Consider the following 19,480-nt stretch of genomic DNA (forward strand, 5'->3'; position numbering starts at 1 on the left):
TGTTTCAAAGGCTGCATCTGGATGGTACATTTTTAATTTTTATTTCAGGCCTGATACTTCACGGAGGCAACAAAGGCGATTGCCTCCGTGCCCCCTGGTGCCCTTGAAATGCTCCAATAGAAATGTACAATTTCCTCATAGGGTGCCCTTAACCAAGGAGAAAATGCCTTGGTGCCCTTGCCCTTTCAAAAACGAAACACACGGGCATGTTCTTGAATGTATAAGGATTGTCCACAAAACACCTTGAACCTTAAAGACAGTGGACACTGTTGATAATTGTCAAAGACCAGTCTTCTCACTTTGTGTATCTCAACATATGCATAAAATAACAAACCTGTGAAAATTTGAGCTCAATTGGTCGTCGAAGTTGCGAGATATTAATGAAATAAATAACACTCTTGTCACAGGAAGTTGTGTGCTTTCGGATGCTTGATTTCAAGACCTCAACATCTAATTCTGAGGTCTCAAAATCAAATTCGTGGAAAATTAATTCTTTCTCGAAAACTACGTTACTTCAGAGGAAGCCTATTCTCACAAAGTTTTATACTATCAACAGCTCCCCATTACTCGTTACCAAGTAAGGTTTTATGCTAATTATTATTTTGAGTAATTACCAATAGTGTCTTTAAAGTTGTCTTGAAGGAAGTAAATCAGTCACCAAAGGAAGAAAGAAATAGTCCACATTGTGTCAAAATCTCTTGTTTTATAAATGCTGATGACGCACAGAGTCTTTTAAAAGACATTCTGTAATGGAACATCTGAGAGGTTTTGGCTTTACAATATTAAGGGGAACCCAGGCCCACAAGCTATTTTCTTCAAATTCATCAAATTCATCAAATTTCATCCCTGGACAAATCACCTAGATTGAGTCCAACCTATTACATTTCTGGTGTAAGTAGGATCCAATTCCAACCATCCCAATTGACCCCTTGCGTGTGACGTCACTGGGGTCAAAAGAGGCAAATGATTAGACAATAGCTGTTCTTTGAAAACGTGTGTGTCAGTGTAGAGTTTGCGTTATGCAAGGGGTTTAAAAGTTGTATTAAAATCAACCTGATCCAATGAAACCTTCTTAACGCACTAATTGAACCAAATAACTAGCCTTACATCGTATGGAAACCTGCTTCAAACAAGTGGTTTCAAAAATAGGCATACTGATTTGAAAAAACCTTTATGATCACATTCTAAAAAAAGAACTAAAAGACAATACTCAATTCACTCACAATTAATTCCCTACTTTATATTGTAACAGTATTTTTTGAAACCAAAACCAAAATGAACATCTGCAGAAATAAACCCATCAGAGTATTTCCAGAATGAAACCAATCTAGCAATTCATTTAGCCATTCACAGCTTAGCCTACGTGCTTCTCAAACTGCACCCTCAAGCAACTTAAAAGAATATTTTGATCAAACCTTTATTAGAAACCCATTAAATGGCAAGTTGAGCTTGTAGCATAGTGTAGTGCTTTATGGCCAGCTGTTGTTTGTATAAAAGTATAAATTTGACTAATAAAAGATGTGTGTTTTAGACGGAACGTGACAAATGGGCATTTAATTTCTGAATTGCCTGAAGGATATTTTGAACAATCACCAAAATTAATTGGCTTTTTACGTTCCGTACCGGGACAACGGAGTGACATCGTTTTTTTATGTTAATATAAGAACTGCAGCGCTAACTGTCACAGTATTGTTTATGATGAAATCATATTGAGGTTTACCCAAAATCCATACAAAACTAAGATCAAAATCCATTAAAGATAAACTTTACAAAATTATTGTTCTTTTGCTGTAGAAGGGTACTTGAGTGCATACATGTACTGTACATGTATATGAGTAAAGCTCAATAGAAATTGTTTTTTTAATTTAAAAAAAAAAAGACAAATTAGTCACTAGTGTCCTGCTGCGCAAAATGGGTTTTAAGTGTACTTCATTATGTCATTACTCAATAGAATTTAAATGTATTTTATCAGACCCAATGTCAACACTGGAACATACTATTGTTTTGTTCAAATGTTACACATTGAGGTGTTCATCTTTAACTAAAAAATAAAAACAAGAATGCCGGACTTGTTTGATCTGGCTTATTGGCTCAACACAACTACATGTACTGGCCTCGGGGCCTGTCATCCACTGTAAAATGTATGCCCTGAATTTGTAAGTTATGTTCAGCCATACTCCTAAGACATAGGCTACCACACATTGCATATCAAACAACATGCATCACGGTTTTGATTATTCATGTAGTTCATTTATTCATTTGCAAGAGACTAACAGGATTAATGTTGTTTTCCTTCCCCGTGATTCTAAAGAACGGATTTACATGGTGAAAGGTATTTTTGATGGTTTATTTTCTTTGCTACTGTTTTCTGATAGAGTTTCAGCAGATTTCAATCTGAGGCACTCATACAACTATTGCCTCTGTTCTTCTGATTGGATTTTCAGTTTCTCAACTGCTTCTTTTTCAGATATTTTCCCAAACATTTGTAAAAAAAAGTCCCCCCCCCCAAAAAAAAAAAAACAAACAAACAAACAAACAAAGAGAAAAAAAATATTTGTACCATAGGTCATTTTGGTTTGCAAAATAAAGAAAAATCAATCTTCAAAAATTTCACTAAAAAAATGTTTTGAAAACGGCAAGAATGTGTCACCGTGAACAAAATTAGTGTCAAATGTTGATTTATTTTGTATGGATTTGTTGCTTCATTATTGAACAGTGATGATATTATTGTCATGCTGCTGTGGTGATTTCTAGTATCCCTAATGTTCAGAGTTAACTTTTAACAGAGTGTATCTGGGCTTATATGGTGACAAATTCTTAAATGCTTTATTAACAATTGCTTTAAAGTCTAACACTTGCTTTCCTCTTGTTCACACCTAGATTTGCTTCTCTAAATAGGCACAACAACAAAATATATCTTTGTTTCGTGTAACATGTTGGAAACACGGGGGGTAGGGGACACCTGTGTTATAGGAAAACATTCACACCAAGAAATACATTGAATAAGAGGAATGGGGATATTAAGGGATTCTTATATAACCTGGGATTGGTGTCACAAAGAGTTAGGGGACTAGTAACTTATGAATAGTCCCAGGAGATATTAAAAACTTAAGGCTAGTCATAAAGTTAGGACGAGTAACTCGTCCTAATTTGAGATAAGACTAGTCTTAACTCTTTGTGCTCCACTCCATTATGCGATAAAATGAGGTCAGTATTTTATTCTGGTGGCAGACCTTTTCAAATTATTGACAATTTGTTTACAGTTGGCAGGTTTTTGAAACATTCTGTCAGGTTATAGGGAAAACAAATATTTGTGTGGTGGGCTTTAGATCACTTCATTTACTGCACAATAATGGTTGGGAGGTGATGGTACACACTCATTGTGCACTTTGCAGGTTTTTTAAGGGGTTTTACTGGTTTTACTGCATGCTTTTATTTTCCTCTGCTTCGGATTTTAGTCATGCCTTTCTTTCATTACAGATCCTCTATCCATGGTTTTATACAAACCAAATATTTATCTATAATAACTCTGAGAAGGGTATATATTTTTATTGAGAGTCGTATATTTGACAAAAGATTCAAGTGTCACAACTCACCACTTTTTTCTTCGTTTTTCAGTAAAGCTGTCCAAATTTGTAAAAGAGTTCTTAAATAGCTGTGACTTTGAAAACAGAGTTTCATGAAGAGTTTTATGAGGATCATTGATGACTGATCCATTTCCAAGTTGCTATATTAAAAAACTAATAAAATTGATACGATCAAAGGTAATCTGAAATAATTCATAATAACGCACGTAAACAAACCCAGTGCACTTATCGAAAAGAGAAGGGGTTCGCCCTGGTGTTCCTGGGTGTTGCTGCTTAATGCGCCATAGCACCTTGTAAACCATTATAAGTGCTACATAATTGGGTCTCAGAATCCATCACTGCAATAACCTATCTTTCTGAAAGTTTGTATATACTTAACGCCGTGAGTACCTTGTTTGGTAGATACGTGCGCTATATAAGACTTTGATATTATTATTATAATAGATCAACATTGTACCTTTTGTGATTATGTGCATTACAAAATAAGTTTACAATTTTGAAAATTGGCAATCAACTTTGAAGTGAGTGTGTTTGTGTGCGCAGTAGATTGTATCTCCAAATCATTTCATCTTTTAGCACTAATGTTTCAAAAACTTGTCACAAATAGATTTAGAGTTTTGTAGGATCATGAAGTGCAATAAGACTGGTCTTTATTTGTCATTTAATAACAAAACACTTTGACTTGCTTTCTTTTTGTTTCCAGGGAGGTAGTGCAAGAAATAATGGAGCCTAACTTCTTGGAACATGATTCTTAGTAAGTGTATAATTCAATGCAGCACTTGGAGTCTGTAACCTTTTAATTCTTCTTTTATTAAGTAAAAGTTAAGAAAGTTACTGAAGTAGTGGACAGGCCAAATGAACAAATTACCAAGCTAAAGCCCAAGTCACACTGCAGCGATAACAAAAACATAACGATCACAATATTAAAAGAGAACGCATTCTATTGGTTGAAATGCTCCACCCAGAATACGCCCACGCTCATTCAACCAATTGAGGAAGTGCATTTTTAACGTTCTCATTTTCGCTCTTGTTATCGAGGCCTGCGTGACCGGGCCTTAACCCTTTGTAGTACGAAAGGTAGATGGTAATATTGCGGGTTGATGATACAAGCATGGAATTTGACACATAGATATTTGGCTCTATATATAAACTTGGAAAACATTGGAATATGATAAGTTAGGACATGACCTTACTGTGACTTTTTTGAAGAGTGGAAAAAGGTCAAATCTTGCAGCAATTTGCAGCTATTGTTGGCATTTTGCTAGAAGCTGCTTGCTGTCCTGTAATGACTTCCCTGGATGTTTGACTCCATATTTTGAAATCAATGTGAACAAATTATGTTGATGGTAATCTTTGAAGAAATTTTTGATAGATTTTGGCCGATGTAAGTTATCAATCAGCCAGGAGCCGTTGCTGGGACTCCCCTGGAGTTTATGGCGATACTTCAAGCGTTTTTAGCTGGGATGTTGTCAGCCAGGCGAGTTATCAATAATTTGTTTACTTGAATAATATTATATTTGTAATGATCTGTTTGTTTGCCTGACAGCATGATGTTCTTTCATCTGATGGACACCATGGAACCATGGTACCGACATGGAACTCGTGAAGAGTCCTTAATGAATAGAAACTCAGACTTCAAATCAGCCGCGCCATTCTCCAAGGCTCCTGAATGTTCACCATCTTCACCACTCATTAAGAAGCTCACTAAGATACAGGATGTAGTGCTGAAATGTCACGACAGTGAGCTACACACACAACTTACTAGACTAGATATACAACCACAAATATTTGGCATGTAAGTCAGCCATTAGGGAAAAGTAATTTGTTTGGTTTGTCTTATTGGTGACAGCTTTTAGAAAGAACAGCCAATTTGAATCAAATTATAATGAAAGTATCAAACAGCTATCCTGTGAAATTGTTTGTGAAGGACCAACATACAAGTATGTTTGTTAGTCACCAGGAGCAATTTATAGGCAACCAATTCCAGGCAATCTCCAAGAACAAAAAACTTTCACTGTCAATTTCCAAATAATTTCTTGAGAAACAATAAGATGTGTTGTACTATCGAAGTGCTTCTTTGACATGCAGTGCCTGCAAGTGGTCTGCAAGTCTTGCAGCCTAATGAAATTGAATGGCCTTGAATTTGTCCAGTGAAACTGGCGAATTTGAGTCGCTCCTTTTGACTCTTGAATGCTGATTCAACAGAGCATTCATTTTTAAACAAAAAAGAATGAGCCAGGTGTTAAAATGAATGGGTTATTAAGTGATGTTTGAAGGATGGATGGTGTGAAGGATAATAAGAAACTATAGATAATAGTAAATTTGCGGGTACAACCATGAAGACGAGCAGAGTATACTGTTTGAATCGTCGAGACCAAACCGGCTCTTTTCAGAGCCTACACTCCCTCAATAGAGAATTATTACATGGTTGCACACACAAGTTGACTATTATCTATAGTAATTCTGAATGAGTTTTTGTTGAGATTGGCTGGGAAAACCTAGAGTATAATTTAATGCTTAACATTTATTTCTTGCATTGTGTCCTCTCAGACGTTGGATCCGGCTACTCTTTGGTCGTGAATTCACCCTTCAAGATCTGTTAGTTCTCTGGGATACAATATTTGCTGACAGCCAAACGCTAGATCTAATTGACTACATCTTTGTAGCTATGCTGATCCTTGTTAGAGAATTGTGTAAGTTTCAAGTTCATGTTCTTGGGTAGTTCTGTTCCGTAGTTTCACTGTGAGCTACTCCCACTTCACATTAAACTGCATTCATTGATCACGAGGGCCAAATTTCACAGAGCTGCTTCTTAACACAGCTGATCTTTGCTTACTGTGCGAGTATCCATTTTATACTCTAATGTCTTTTTGAGTTTTAATTTTGGATGAGAGTTTACTTTAAATCAATTTAAAACCTAAAATATTAGTTCCTTTGTTTTTCATAATGCCTTATTTAGTATTCATAAATACCCTGGACAGTTTCGCTACTCCTATTGGTGGAGAGCACGTCACGTGGGGGTGTTTAAACGGTTGATAAAGCTGGAGCTGTTTAAGACCAGCTGGCTTTCGCGTTTCGGACGTGCAAGCTCATGTACGACAATTTTATTATGTCCGAACCTCAAATTTTTGCTACGATGCAGATTGTCAATGTGTGGTATTGTGTTTTTTTTAGTTTTTTTTTTAACATAAGGGCATTTGTGACTGGGAATAAAAGAGTAGTGGCTCGTTCTTAAATGGCCGTTTAAAACCTTGCAGGGTCGTGGCAGTGGGAGAAAGGCCCTCGCCTTCAACTCGGGCCTTTATTGCACGGCCCTGACCCTGCCGTTTAGGAATTCGTCCCTACCCTTTTATTCCCTTGTTTACAAATCATATGATTTATTTTGTTGTGTTATATTTCTTTTAGTGTTGGCAGGTGATTATGCAGATTGCATGACACTACTTATGCGCTTCCCTATGGTTGGTGATGTACGCTGTCTGGTTGATAAAGCACTTCACTTACGTGACCCTAAGGTAACATGTGTACTCCATTTTGTCTGTTAAATGTATTTTTTGTTTGTGATGGTTTCTGATGATTCACTGCTGACTCGGTGATGATTGAACATCAGGATGTTGGGGAATGTGATCTACCTTGATTTACTTTGTTAGAACCTACATACATTCCTGAATAAAATTTTCTTTAATCTAGGGGCCACTTTTATAATGCTGCTTAACAGCAAGCAAATTTTCAAGCTAACTGTAGCAGGCCCTTTAAAACTAGGCATATGTTGGGACACAGTAAGTGAGAAGACTGGTCTTTGACAATTACCAATAGTGTCCAGTGTCTTTAATCAAATGATGTTTGCCTTCTGCATTATTAAATACATTCACCTCAATCATTTTTCTTATAAACTTTTGATTTTGTACATTTTAGAAGTATCCTCGCCCAGCCAATTATCAGTTCCAGATCCTGCAGCAGAGTGATGCAGGAGTCGTCATTCCATCTAGCTCCAGACCCTCACGTCGGTCCTACTCCAATGGAGCTGTGGGAGCTGTACAAGGGAGTTCAATCAACTCATCAACCTCTGCAACAAACTTTAGGAATAAGACCTCGTCTGTTATGACATCTGGTCTGAATAGTCTGAAGAGGATTACTACGAAGGGTCGACAGCAGACTGATGGAGGAAAGATTGAGAAGACGAGGTCTTTAGATGGTAAGGTTAGATGTATTGATATAAAGACAGCAACAACAGAAACTCAGCTGTTGTAAAATCACCTATAATTTTAAAATTGTTACTCGTATTCTAAAAATTAATACACCAGGACACGGACAATTTAATTACGGTGATTTTGACAACTTGGTAGTTCAATCAGTCGAGAATTGTTGTCGCGGTATCTGCTTACAGGTGAAAAGTGCCCATTTCCATTGTTACAGTAACTCCTATTGACAAGAACAGCTTTTCAAAATTTCCTCTATTAGGTTCACGCTGAATCAGAGGAGAGATCAATCATGCCAAAAGGAGTTACTGCAACAATGGAAATGTGCACTTTTCACCTGTAAGCACATACAGCGACATCAATACTTGACAGATTGTAACAAACAAGGTGTCAAAATCACCCAAATAAAATTGTCCGTCTCCTGGTATTTTCATTTTTAGAAAATGAGTAACAATTTTTAAAAAATATAGGTGATTTAACAACAGACTTGTTACTTTTTTTGCTGTCTTTATGTATTGGTGTAGGGTAGCCATCATCCGTGGCCCATGGTCGGGTGTTGAAGGTTTTTTTATGCCCCGCCTGTTGAAGCAAGTCGAAGGGGCATAGTATTTGACTTGTCATTCCATGTGTGTGTCTGCTAGTTTATGCGCAATCGTTGTCTGAGACTCAAGAAGGACGTGGCATATCAATTCCAAAATTGATGTGTGGATTAGTCTTTGTATCCCCATAAAGCTTATTGTTGTTTTACCCCATGGTCAAATGTCAAGGTCATTATGGCTAAAACAAAGAACAATTCTGAATAATAACTCAAGATGAATGAGATGAATGTCAGTGCGATTGTGTTTGTCGACACACCATTTTTTTTATTATTAGAGAAAGTCAGGATTTGGATAGAGCATACACTTTGTGATAGTTTATGTGTGGCGAGTTTTTGTAAATATCAATGGCCATCGCTTCTCTGAATATTTGCAACGACGGTCAAAATGAATGGAATACTTCTTAATGGAAGGTTGTCCTCCTATGCCATTAGGAATCTTTTACTCTATCTACATTTCTTAAAGTTCTTAAGACTCACCTTTTTCCATACTAATTGCCTTCCAATGCGCTATTATCTTGATGGAATATCGCTTGTATATTTTAATTGTTATGTTATGTTATGTTTTGTTGTTTTAATTCCATAAATGATTGGTTTCTTTCCTTAGTGATTGACATAGATTCCTCCAACTTAAACGCATCATCTCATCCTCTGGCCGCCTCAGCAGACTTGGTGTCAGAGGTCAAGTCTCGACCTCTGAAGGTCAAAGCAGCAACCCCAACACAAGACACCAATATGCAGTCGTTCAGTTCAGATGCTGTGATGGGGATAAGTGGAGGTGTACAGCGCAGGGAGAACCAGGGAGGATTGTTCTCTAAATCTAGAGGTGGGGGAAAGAAGAACCAGCAGCGAGAGGTAAGGGGGAATGTAGTGGCGTGGAGACTCAGTGTCAAACTTGTTACTAGCCTAACCTCAATCAATAGATAAGAATTTACATCGGGGATAAAGAATATTAACTTTGGTTTTTACCGGATGTGTATTGGTGGTATTAAGACACTGCTGTAGAGTTGCAAAGGTCGTGGGTTCGAATCCTACCCGAGTAATATGCCTGTGATTTTGTTCACAGACCTTGGGAAGTACTGAGTATACAGTGGTATGCAGTGCTAACACACATTTGTGGATATTGGTATTTAAACCAAAATTAATAGCCTTGCCTTGCTTTGCCTTGCCTAGGCTGTGTTCATCCCAGTATCTCATGTACATGTTCATGTAGCCCTCTTCATGTGCTCGCCATTTTCCTCCGTTTTGTCCTTGTATTATCCATGTAGTATCCAGATAGGATGTGATGTCGATTCTGTACCTCTCTTTCCATCTGCATCGTTTCCTCTCCCCTGTTCTTGGTTGCCAATGTGAAATTTTTCCGGTCCATCTGTTGTTGTAGCTACTTTGGTTTCCCAATTAAGTATTGACCATTTTGTGCAACATTGACATTAAGGGAGTAATGCAAAAGTACACAAGTTGTAACTCAAGTAACCCGCATAATCCAATAAAACAAAAACCTCCAGGCTAACCTTGAGTTGCCACCTTTTTTATTTTGCTTATGGAGGTAACTATTTTTGAGCTACTACATAAAGTAATATAAAGTAATGTGTATGTTAAAAGTAATGTCCAAATTATTGGCAAAGGCTACAGCTATGGCTGGATCACCGTATCGTCGCGTTGAAGTCATAAAGTTATTTATAAGAACTAGAGGGCGCACTGGACTATATACGCTACCCGGCATGCGCGCAGCTGGTCGTTTTGTATGTTGACAAAACAGCATGGCGTCAGCGTTCAGTAAAGACAAATTCCAACCTGTACTTCATATTCAACGGGCGTACATAATGGTGCGCGTGTCTCCTTGCAGTCCTGTCACGTTTGTGCAAGAAGCATCACTAGTGCGCCTTGTAGTTCTTATATATGACTCTATGGTTGAAGTACACAATGTCCTTAGCAACACCCTTAGCTACAGTTGTGGCCATAGCTGTAGCTGCCAGTACATAAACAGCCTTATTCAATTTGAGTTTTCATTTGTGCATTGACAGCTTGAGTCGGACCTGTACCAGCAAGTAGCAGTTTTACAAGGCAAGATGAACGACCTCCAGAACATGTGTAGATATTGTGCAACTAAGATGGAAGCCCACCTCAGTAAGTTCACTTCATGGTTTCAAAATTGTAAGAAGCCAGACTATTTGCCTTTGCAACTTTGGTATGGTCATGTAATGATGTATTGAATGAATGGCTGCATAGTGCTCAAAGACTTTAAAGACACTGGACACTATTGGTAATTGTCAAAGACCAGTCTTCCCACTTGGTGTATCTCAACATATGCATAATATAACAAACCTGTGAAAAGTTTAGCTCAATTGGTCGTCAATTTTGAGATAACAATGGAAGAAAAAACACCCTTGTCACACGAAGTTGTGTGCTTTCAGATGCTTGATTTCGAGACCTCAAATTCTAAACTTGAGGTCTCAAAATCAAATTCGTGGAAAATTACTTCTTTCCCGAAACCTAAGTTACTTCAGAGGGAGCCGTTTCTCACAATGTTTTATACTATCAACCTCTCCCCATTACTTGTAACCAAAAGGTTTTATGCTAATAATTATTTTGAGTAATTACCAATAGTGTCCAGTGCATTTAAGTCATGTTTCCATGTACTACAGTCTGCCATCTATAAGAGGTACTTAAAGGAACACGTTGCCTTGGATCGGACGGTTGGTCTGTAAAAAGCGTTTGAAACTGTTTGTTATGAAATGCATATGGTTAGAAAGATGTTTTAAAAGTAGAATATAATGATCCACACAAGTATCACTCAAAATTGCACAGTTTTCCTATTACGTTGCGAACTAACATGATCGGCCATTTATGGGAGTCAAAAATTTGACTCCCATAAATGGCTGACCGTGTTAGTCGATGAGGTAAAAAGAAAACCACGCAATGTCGAGGCATATTTGTGTAGATCATTGTATTCTACTTTTACAACATCTTTCTACCCGTATGCATTTTATAACAAACGGTTACAGAAAGCTTTTCAAAGACCAACTCGACCGATCCAAGGCAACGTGTTCCTTTAATGCCCATTCATATTTTGTAAATGCAGGAAATGTGACTTGATATGTAACTTGATATGGAGCACCATGAGCGTCACTGAGTTCAGTGTTTATTATTATTTTTATGACATACATGTAACCAAGTGACAAATTTTTGTTTGCAGTGCAAGTACAAGATGAGATGGTCAAACTAAAACTCACTCAAGAAGATGAATTACTTCTAGCTGTTGCTGGTCTCAAACAGGTAACCTTTGGGATTAGGGCTTATCAGTTTAACCTTCTAGCCCCAATAGCAGCTTTTATAGTCGACTGTGCACTATAATGTGTTTGAGCCCCAATGATAATTTTAGCCGCCCAAGATAACACACAAAAACTCTAAAGCCGGATCACAAAGGCCATTTTTTTTAGTAAGGTGTAGTTTTGTTTATGTTCACCGACCATACCCAAGCTTACCATCATTGGAAAAAAGAAAGATCGTACTGTTGCAATGATGGTAAAATAAAAAAGGGTCAAAATTTTGCAAAATTCACAATTCAATTAAAAACCCACCTCTTCCGTAGTTCCTAACTCAATCAGTTGTTGTATGAGTTGTAGCCACAATGTAAACATTTTCTTGGGTTTAAAGTTAGGGTCAGAGAATGGGTTTTGTCAAGGTGTTGCTGATTTGTAAGCCAATTGACAGTACTATGTAAAGACTGATCATAACAAAGTGAAACGGTGCTACAAGAGGACAGAACAGCTGCAATCACAAAACAAGAATCAAATGTTTGAACAGAGATCACTTTTTCAGGTAATAGCATCATGAGAATGAGCGTTCGAAAAAAATCAGATATTTGATTGTATATTTTCTTGACAGGTCAAAGACATTCTCAAAGGAACTCTGAAATTTGCACAAGGAATGGAAGAGCAAGAGGACTTGAAGATTAACGACGATTATTACGGTAAAGATGACGAGCACTCTGCGCCAACGGTCAAACACATTGACGCATCACGAGAAACATATCTGGACAATGACAAGAACCAGACAAGGAATCTTGAGTTGGAGAACATGTACAGTAACGTAGGGGGAGTGTGCTCCCCGACGAGTAGTATGAGTGACTCAGACAAGCAGTCTGAACAGACAGACGCCTGGAATTCCAGTGAGTGCAATAACAATGGTAGTATTTCAATGACGACGGACGAGAGTGAACAGTCTTGTGCGAGCCATGATGGAGAGTTAGCCAGTGAACATGGTGAAGCCCACTGACTTATGCATACTTTAATAATAAAGAACAGTTAAGAAATAGGTATATTGTATGTTTAAATAAAGACAACCAATCCTTTACTGATTATTTCTCCACCCCCAACTAGGTACCGAGAAGTCACTGTCAAATTGAAACCAGTTAGTGGTAGGCAATACGTAAAGTTCTTGGAAAGAACAGCTTATGTGCGTTACTTAACAGTAATTACTTAGCAGTGCAATTGAATATTTTCTCATTTACTTTGGTTCAACGAAGAGAAGAACTTCTCTGTAAGGTCACAATATGTCTGGCCCAGCACAGAATGCACAGCACACGGGGTCATAGCTAGACTTGTGGACAAGTCGCGCGAACTGCTGCTTGCTGACAGCAGTAGTAGAATACCGCGGGAATCGGGGGGGAGAGTAGGAACGCTATCACCGCGAAAGACATTTAACGACTTGTCCACAAGTCTAGGTCCTAGCTTGGAAAGGCCTGCATCAAATCACACAACCTTCCAGATTTGGTTTGTGGGAGCCTGCTTTTCCCTTTGGATACCACTAGATCAAAGAAAACCTTGTGGGGTAGAATTGTTCCATTGTTAAAAAGTACTCTGTAAGCTGTCGTAGGTAAGGGCATCCTCTCTCAGGCGTGCACACCTTAAAGACACTGGACACTATTGGTAATTTTCAAAGACTAGTCTTCTCACTTGGTGTTTCTCAACATATGCATAAACAACAAACTTGTGAAAATTTGAATTAAACTGGTCGACAAAGTTGTGAGATAACAATGGACGAAAAAAAAAACTCTTGTCACACGAGGTTGTGTGCTTTGAGATGCTTGGTTTCGGAACCTCAAAATCTAATTCTGAGGTATACAAATCAAATTCGTGGAAATTTACTCCTTTCTCGAAAACTACGAAAACAGAGGTAGCCGTTGCTCACAAGGTTTTATACTAACAGCTCTATATTGCTTGTTACCAAGTAAGGTTTGACAATTATTTTGATTAATCACCAATAGTGTCCAGTGCCTTTAAAGATACAGTGAAACAAAGCCAATTTAATTTTATGAATTTTCTTTTCTATCCCCCAAAAACCCCAAAACTTATTACCTTGCAATTCTGGAAAGTTATCCAAATCCTTGGGTGGATTCGTTTGATTGTATTTTATCTGTAGTGTCAATACAATTATGTAGTAGGTGAGAGTATCTAGGACGGGATAGATAACCAGAAAGACGTGTTATTTTGTTTGACCCTCGGTTATTCTTTTGAATGACTTAGATGATAAATATTGGCCTTTGTTTTTAAAAGAAAAACATAATATATTATTAAATAAGATGTTTTAAGGGGAAAATTTTGTTGGTAGAGTTTATTGTCTATGGTGTTAGCTTGAAGGTCTTTTTTCTTTTGCCCACGGTCGTGTGATCTGTCTCATTTATAATTTGGTACAATAATGGTTGCCCATGGCATCAATAATAGTTACTACATGTAGATGAGGATGTTATCTGTTTTAAGAAAGAAACGGTTATTTGTTGAGTCTTAAGTTTTTAAGATTTTTAAAGGTTAACTCAACAAATTTTCACAATTTACATAAACTGAAAAAGGGTAAAAAATTGAAAGATGATGAGCACAAAAATAACACAAACGTAACACAGCCGGGCCCAATTGCATGGCTCTGCTCACAGTAAGCAAAAAATAGGCACTTCTGGAAGCATGGCATTCCATGCTTTCGATACTTTGGTCAAGTGTATGTCATGGGTATGGTTAGCTTGTAGCTTGGTTCAATGGCTTCTGACCGGCAACCCAAAACAGAGGTATTGACGAAAATGGGAGACTAAATTGACTATTGCTAGATAGCTCAGTTTACTGAGTACATTAATCTTGAGGTCGTAGGTTCAAACCCTGCTGTAATCAATTTGTTGCTATTCATTTCAAAATTAACAAGAAAAACAAAAGCAAAACCATATATAAATATTATACAAATACTTAATTTGCTTTATAAGCTTCATATTTAAATATTTGAAAGAACATTGTTTTGCTTCTGCACATTGCCTACATGTATATTAATAACATTAAGTGAGATATTGAAAACAGATGACACACAACTATTGATTTTTTATTGATGCCTCTAAATAAAATATTTTCGAGATTGAGTCAATGATATCAAAACTGTTAAATACACTGGACACTATTGGTAATTGTCAAAGACCAGTCTTCTCACTTGCTGTATCTTAACATATGCATAAAATAACAAACCTGTGAAAATTTGAGTTTGATTGGTCGTCGGAGATGCGAGATAACTATGAAAGAAAAAAACGCCCTTGTCACACCAACTTGTGCGCGTCCAGATGCTTGATTTCGGGACTTCAAATTCCAAAGTTGAAATCAAATTTGTGGAAAATCACTGCTTTCTCAAAAACTACGTCACTTCAGAGGGAGCCGTTTCTCACAATGTTTTATACCATCAGCCTCTCCCCATAACTCGTCACCAAGAAAGGTTTTAAGCATTCATGTAACAATTAAGTACTCTTTGTATTGTTTGGATGGTTTTGTGATCATTGGCTACTGTTTCAGAGGTATATTATTTTGGGGGATGGAAATTATGGGTGGAGTGATGCTGTGTGTGCATCTCGTAATTTTTGATCTCTGACTTAGATATTTGGTCCATTACTTTTGAATATCACTGGACGTGAACGAGCCATCACAAAGCTCAACGTTTAGGTGCGTACAAAGGTCTACCAAAAACTTGAAAACAATCAGGTAATACTTAATCAGTTGACGTTAAAGACAGTGGACACTATTGGTAATTGTCAAAGACCAGTCTTCTCGTCATATGCATGAAATAACAAACCTGTGAAAGCTTGAGCTCAATTGGTCGTGGAAGTTGCGAGATATTAATGATAGAAAAAACACCCTTGTCACACGAAGTTGTGTGCATTTAGATGGTTGATTTAAACTTAAGGTCTCAAAATCAAATTCGTGGAAAATTACTTCTTTCTCGAAAGCTACATCACTTTAGAGGGCGCCATTTCTCACAATGTTTTATACCACCAACCTCTCCCCATGACTCGTTACCAAGTGATGTTTTATGCTGATAATTATTTTGAGTAATTACCAATAGTGTCCATTGCCTTTAATGACAGTTATAGTCATGGTTAACATTTTATACTTATGGGGGCTGATTTATTACAACTTCGTATGGTGAGATTCTATCCATTACTCAGACACATTCAACATTTTAGAAATTTCTAGCCATTGGCATTGGGCTCCCACTTCTAAGTAATTGATGCATTTGTATATCTTTGAAAACGTTGGTTTGTAACTACAACAAACAAAGTTAGTAAGCAGTCTTGAAAAGTACTAAGGTTGGTTGCGTCATTTGTATTAGAGTACTTTCTTATAATAATAAAGATTTTGGACAACTCTTGAGTAAAGTTTTGGACAAACATAGAAGGAACAATGCAACAACACAATGTTGAGGGAAAAGTGTTTGTAAGTCAAGTTAAAGACACTGGACACTATTTTTCTCACATGGTGTATCTCAACATTTGAATAAATAAGCAAATCTGTGAAAATTTGAGCTCAATTGGTCGTCGAAGTTGCGATATAATATTGAGAGAAAAAACACCCTTGCCATACTAAGTTGTGTACTTTCAGATGCTTGATTTCAAGACCTCAAAATCTAATTCTGAGGGCTCAAAATCAAACTCGTTGTAAATTACTTCTTTGTCGAAAACTATGTTACTTCAGAGTAAGCCGTTTCTCACAATGGTTTATACTATCAACCTCTACCCATTACTTGTTACCAAGTAAGGTTTTATGCTAATGATTATTTTGAGTAACAACCAATAGTGCCCACTGCTTTTCAAGGTGTAAGTGTTAACACTGAGGACTATTAATCTTCATGAGAATTGGTTTTCATCTGAAATACCTTGAAATTACTATTTATTGTTCCAACTGAAAGCAGAAAGCCAATTCTCAATGTTTGGATATAATTATTGCATCAAGGCTAAAGAACATTGGTTTTTATCCCCACTATTATCAGACAAAATATTGTCAGGATTAGGGTTTTCCTGCTTAAGTCTGATTGCATACTTTTATTGCCTTAGAAAAAAATTGAAAAACTGTGATTAGACAGTCTGAAAAGTCTATAAAAGCCTACACCATGTGAATAAGTTAGTTGGTCAGCCCTTGAACTTGTTCATACCTTTTTCCAAGGACCAAATATCGTGCCTGCCATATTTATTCAGCATTTGCCAAGTCCTGGGGGAAAACCATAGAATTAGAACCCGGAGAACGCTGAGCTCAGCCACCAGCTGTGTCATGATCATCGTGTGACATGCGTGTATGGCAAAATGAGCATCACGTGACATACGTGTATGGCAAAATAGCAAGATGTCAGCGCATATAGACCATTTCTAGTGTGTTCATTGGTCAATGATGACATCATTGTATGGCAAAATATTTTACCATATTCGCATAAAAAAATGACATACGCGCGTCCATAGAAATGGTCTCACAACTAAACCGCACCCACAATGAGACTCTCGGTGTCTCCGGGTTTTATTTCTATGGGGAAAACACAAAAACAACCAACAGGCTGTAATCTGGGGCTGTGGGATTCCAGCTTTCAAGTACAACATAATTATATTGCTGACTAGAATGAATGCAAAGTCACATATAACTGCATCAATGGAGGTAATGGTAATACTGGTAATACAATCATTTTCAATGGGTGATCGTTTGAAATTAAGAATGAAAGTTGAACATAGTCAAAGACACCTGGCAACTAAAAAATGATTGTGCTTTCTTAACTGTAAGGTGCATCTAATAACATTTCTTTGCTTTGTAGCAAAAATCAAAATCAAAAATCAAACATAAGAAATAAAAAAATTAATGTTGTTTTATGCTGGGAAATTGTTATTTGCTTGGGGACAAAAATGAACCAGTCATGTGTTTCCTAAACACCAAAATACTTGATAATACTCTTCCAAAAAACAATGTTCACACCCTTATAGAAGAATAAAGTCTTTTGCAGATGAAGTAAAATACATTAATATCCACAACATTTTCATTTTATTAAAAAGACAAAAAGCTGTTACCAAAAGCTTCAAAAGATGTTCATCTGTCAATGGATTTTCCTACACAATTGGTGCAGAATGGTCTTGTTTAGACGTGCCCCACAGTAGAGCTCTGTGCATAAACAGTCGGAGTCACAATGCACATACCCATAAGTTGCACCTTAGTTTCTATCAGAAGACAAACCCCCAAATTGTGTAGCAAAAGTATGATGTATGGATGGCTAGACATGAGAAAACAATAGTTATGCATTATCAGATTTATTTTAAGTGCTATATTTTGTGTAAAATACACCTATATGGTAAATATTAAGTATGTTGTATGTATTTTCAGAAATGCTTTTTGTTTTATGACAACACAAAAGAAATATTAAAATGAAAGAAATGTGCTAAATCAAAGGTTTGTTTTTGAGTCATTGCTTATTTTGAGGGATTTTGAAAAGAATGTGTTTGGTTCGCTTGTTTATTAACTGTTTGAGAGGCATTATAAGGGTTATAAAAAAATTGTGTCTTTTTTACAGTAGCAAATGCAACCCCTTTATCAACCATAACACATACAAAAAATGTGGAAAACAGCTTTGTTATCAGTAAAGTGTTATAAGTTGTTAAAGGCATTGGACACTCAACAATTATTGTTAGCATAAAAACTTATTTGGGAATGAGTAATGGAGATCTGTTTATAACACATTGTGAGAAAGGGCTCCCTCTGAAGTAACAGAGTTTTTTTTAGAACGAAGTTATTTATTTCTCACTAAAATATTTTAATTGATTTCGAGACCTCAGCTTTTGAGTTCACAAAATCAAGCATCTGAAGGCACACCCTGTGTTACATTGTGTGTTTCCTTCTAATCTCTCGCAACTTTGAAGTTCAAATTGTTACTGGTTTGTTTTTTTGTGTATTACACTAGGTGAGAAGACTGGTCTTTGACAATATTACCAAAGGTGTCCAGTGCCTACCTCTGTATTAACAGAAATCATCAGAGATATTATAAGGTTATAATGTTAAGGGCACTGTATTTTCAATCTCACAATCTTAAGTTATTACAATGTCACATTGTTTTCGTGTTGTAAAGATCAGATTGTGTCACTGAGTGACAATGTTCCTTGCTCTATGCTTGGGCCAAGTCTGTGAGGCTCAAGTATTGGCTTGAGATAGAGTTCATTTAATTTGACACTTTACTTTTTGTTAAGCCCCATTAAATTTTTGTACAAATCATTTGCACAATCTATTTGAGACTCCCTAGGGATAAGTTTTACGGGGTCTCAAACAGATTGTGCAAAAGTATGGCAAGTTATAACAACCTTGGGTTTTCTGTTTGAGGAGACTTGTTAGTCCTTATTTTGGCTTGGTAAACCACAAAATGGTTAAAACTTGCAACATATCTAAAAAAGCACAGGGGATTTTATTTCCGTCTATCAGTGGGGTGGCAACATTCTCAATGGCCAACCTGCCAAAATGTATTCGTCGACAGATCAAGATTCAAACTTCATTTTGATTTTGTTACAAAAGATGGAGGAGGACTTTCACCGTGAAGTTAGGGCTTGTTTTTGCCGTTTTTACATTAGGTCAGTCCATGGTCAGTCTTAGTTAATAGTGTTGGGCGGGTGGCCAGGCGAGAGTGTTCAACCCATAGAGCTATGGTTCAACCTCTATATATCAAACGCCAGTAAAATATGCAAGGCCAATTACCAGTTATGTAAATTGCGCCCTCGGTTGGTGTAATTTGCTCACGCACATGATATCATCATTCCATGTATTGCGTTCGTTGTACACACA

At 37.0% G+C, this 19,480-nt stretch overlaps 1 protein-coding gene across 5 annotated transcripts in view; it reads left to right on the top strand.

Moving 5' to 3' along the window:
* The window catches only part of LOC139937206 (TBC1 domain family member 5-like), a 40,164-nt gene extending 22,059 nt beyond the window's left edge, over nucleotides 1-18,105 (top strand). For 3 of the 5 annotated variants that reach the window (XM_071932286.1, XM_071932281.1, XM_071932283.1), the window contains 10 exons: nucleotides 2,312-2,332; nucleotides 4,291-4,341; nucleotides 5,134-5,382; nucleotides 6,138-6,280; nucleotides 6,993-7,099; nucleotides 7,500-7,779; nucleotides 8,986-9,233; nucleotides 10,403-10,505; nucleotides 11,575-11,654; nucleotides 12,267-18,105. In XM_071932286.1, the coding sequence (XP_071788387.1) occupies nucleotides 2,312-2,332; nucleotides 4,291-4,341; nucleotides 5,134-5,382; nucleotides 6,138-6,280; nucleotides 6,993-7,099; nucleotides 7,500-7,779; nucleotides 8,986-9,233; nucleotides 10,403-10,505; nucleotides 11,575-11,654; nucleotides 12,267-12,656 (1,672 nt within the window). In that variant the 3' untranslated portion in view covers nucleotides 12,657-18,105. The remainder of the gene's footprint in view (nucleotides 1-2,311; nucleotides 2,333-4,290; nucleotides 4,342-5,133; nucleotides 5,383-6,137; nucleotides 6,281-6,992; nucleotides 7,100-7,499; nucleotides 7,780-8,985; nucleotides 9,234-10,402; nucleotides 10,506-11,574; nucleotides 11,655-12,266) is intronic. The other 2 variants (XM_071932282.1, XM_071932285.1) reach the window with 1 other exon arrangement.
* The last annotated feature ends 1,375 nt before the right edge of the window (nucleotides 18,106-19,480 follow it).

The sequence above is a fragment of the Asterias amurensis genome, chromosome 5 (genome assembly GCF_032118995.1).
Source record: "Asterias amurensis chromosome 5, ASM3211899v1".
NCBI lineage: Eukaryota > Metazoa > Echinodermata > Asteroidea > Forcipulatida > Asteriidae > Asterias > Asterias amurensis.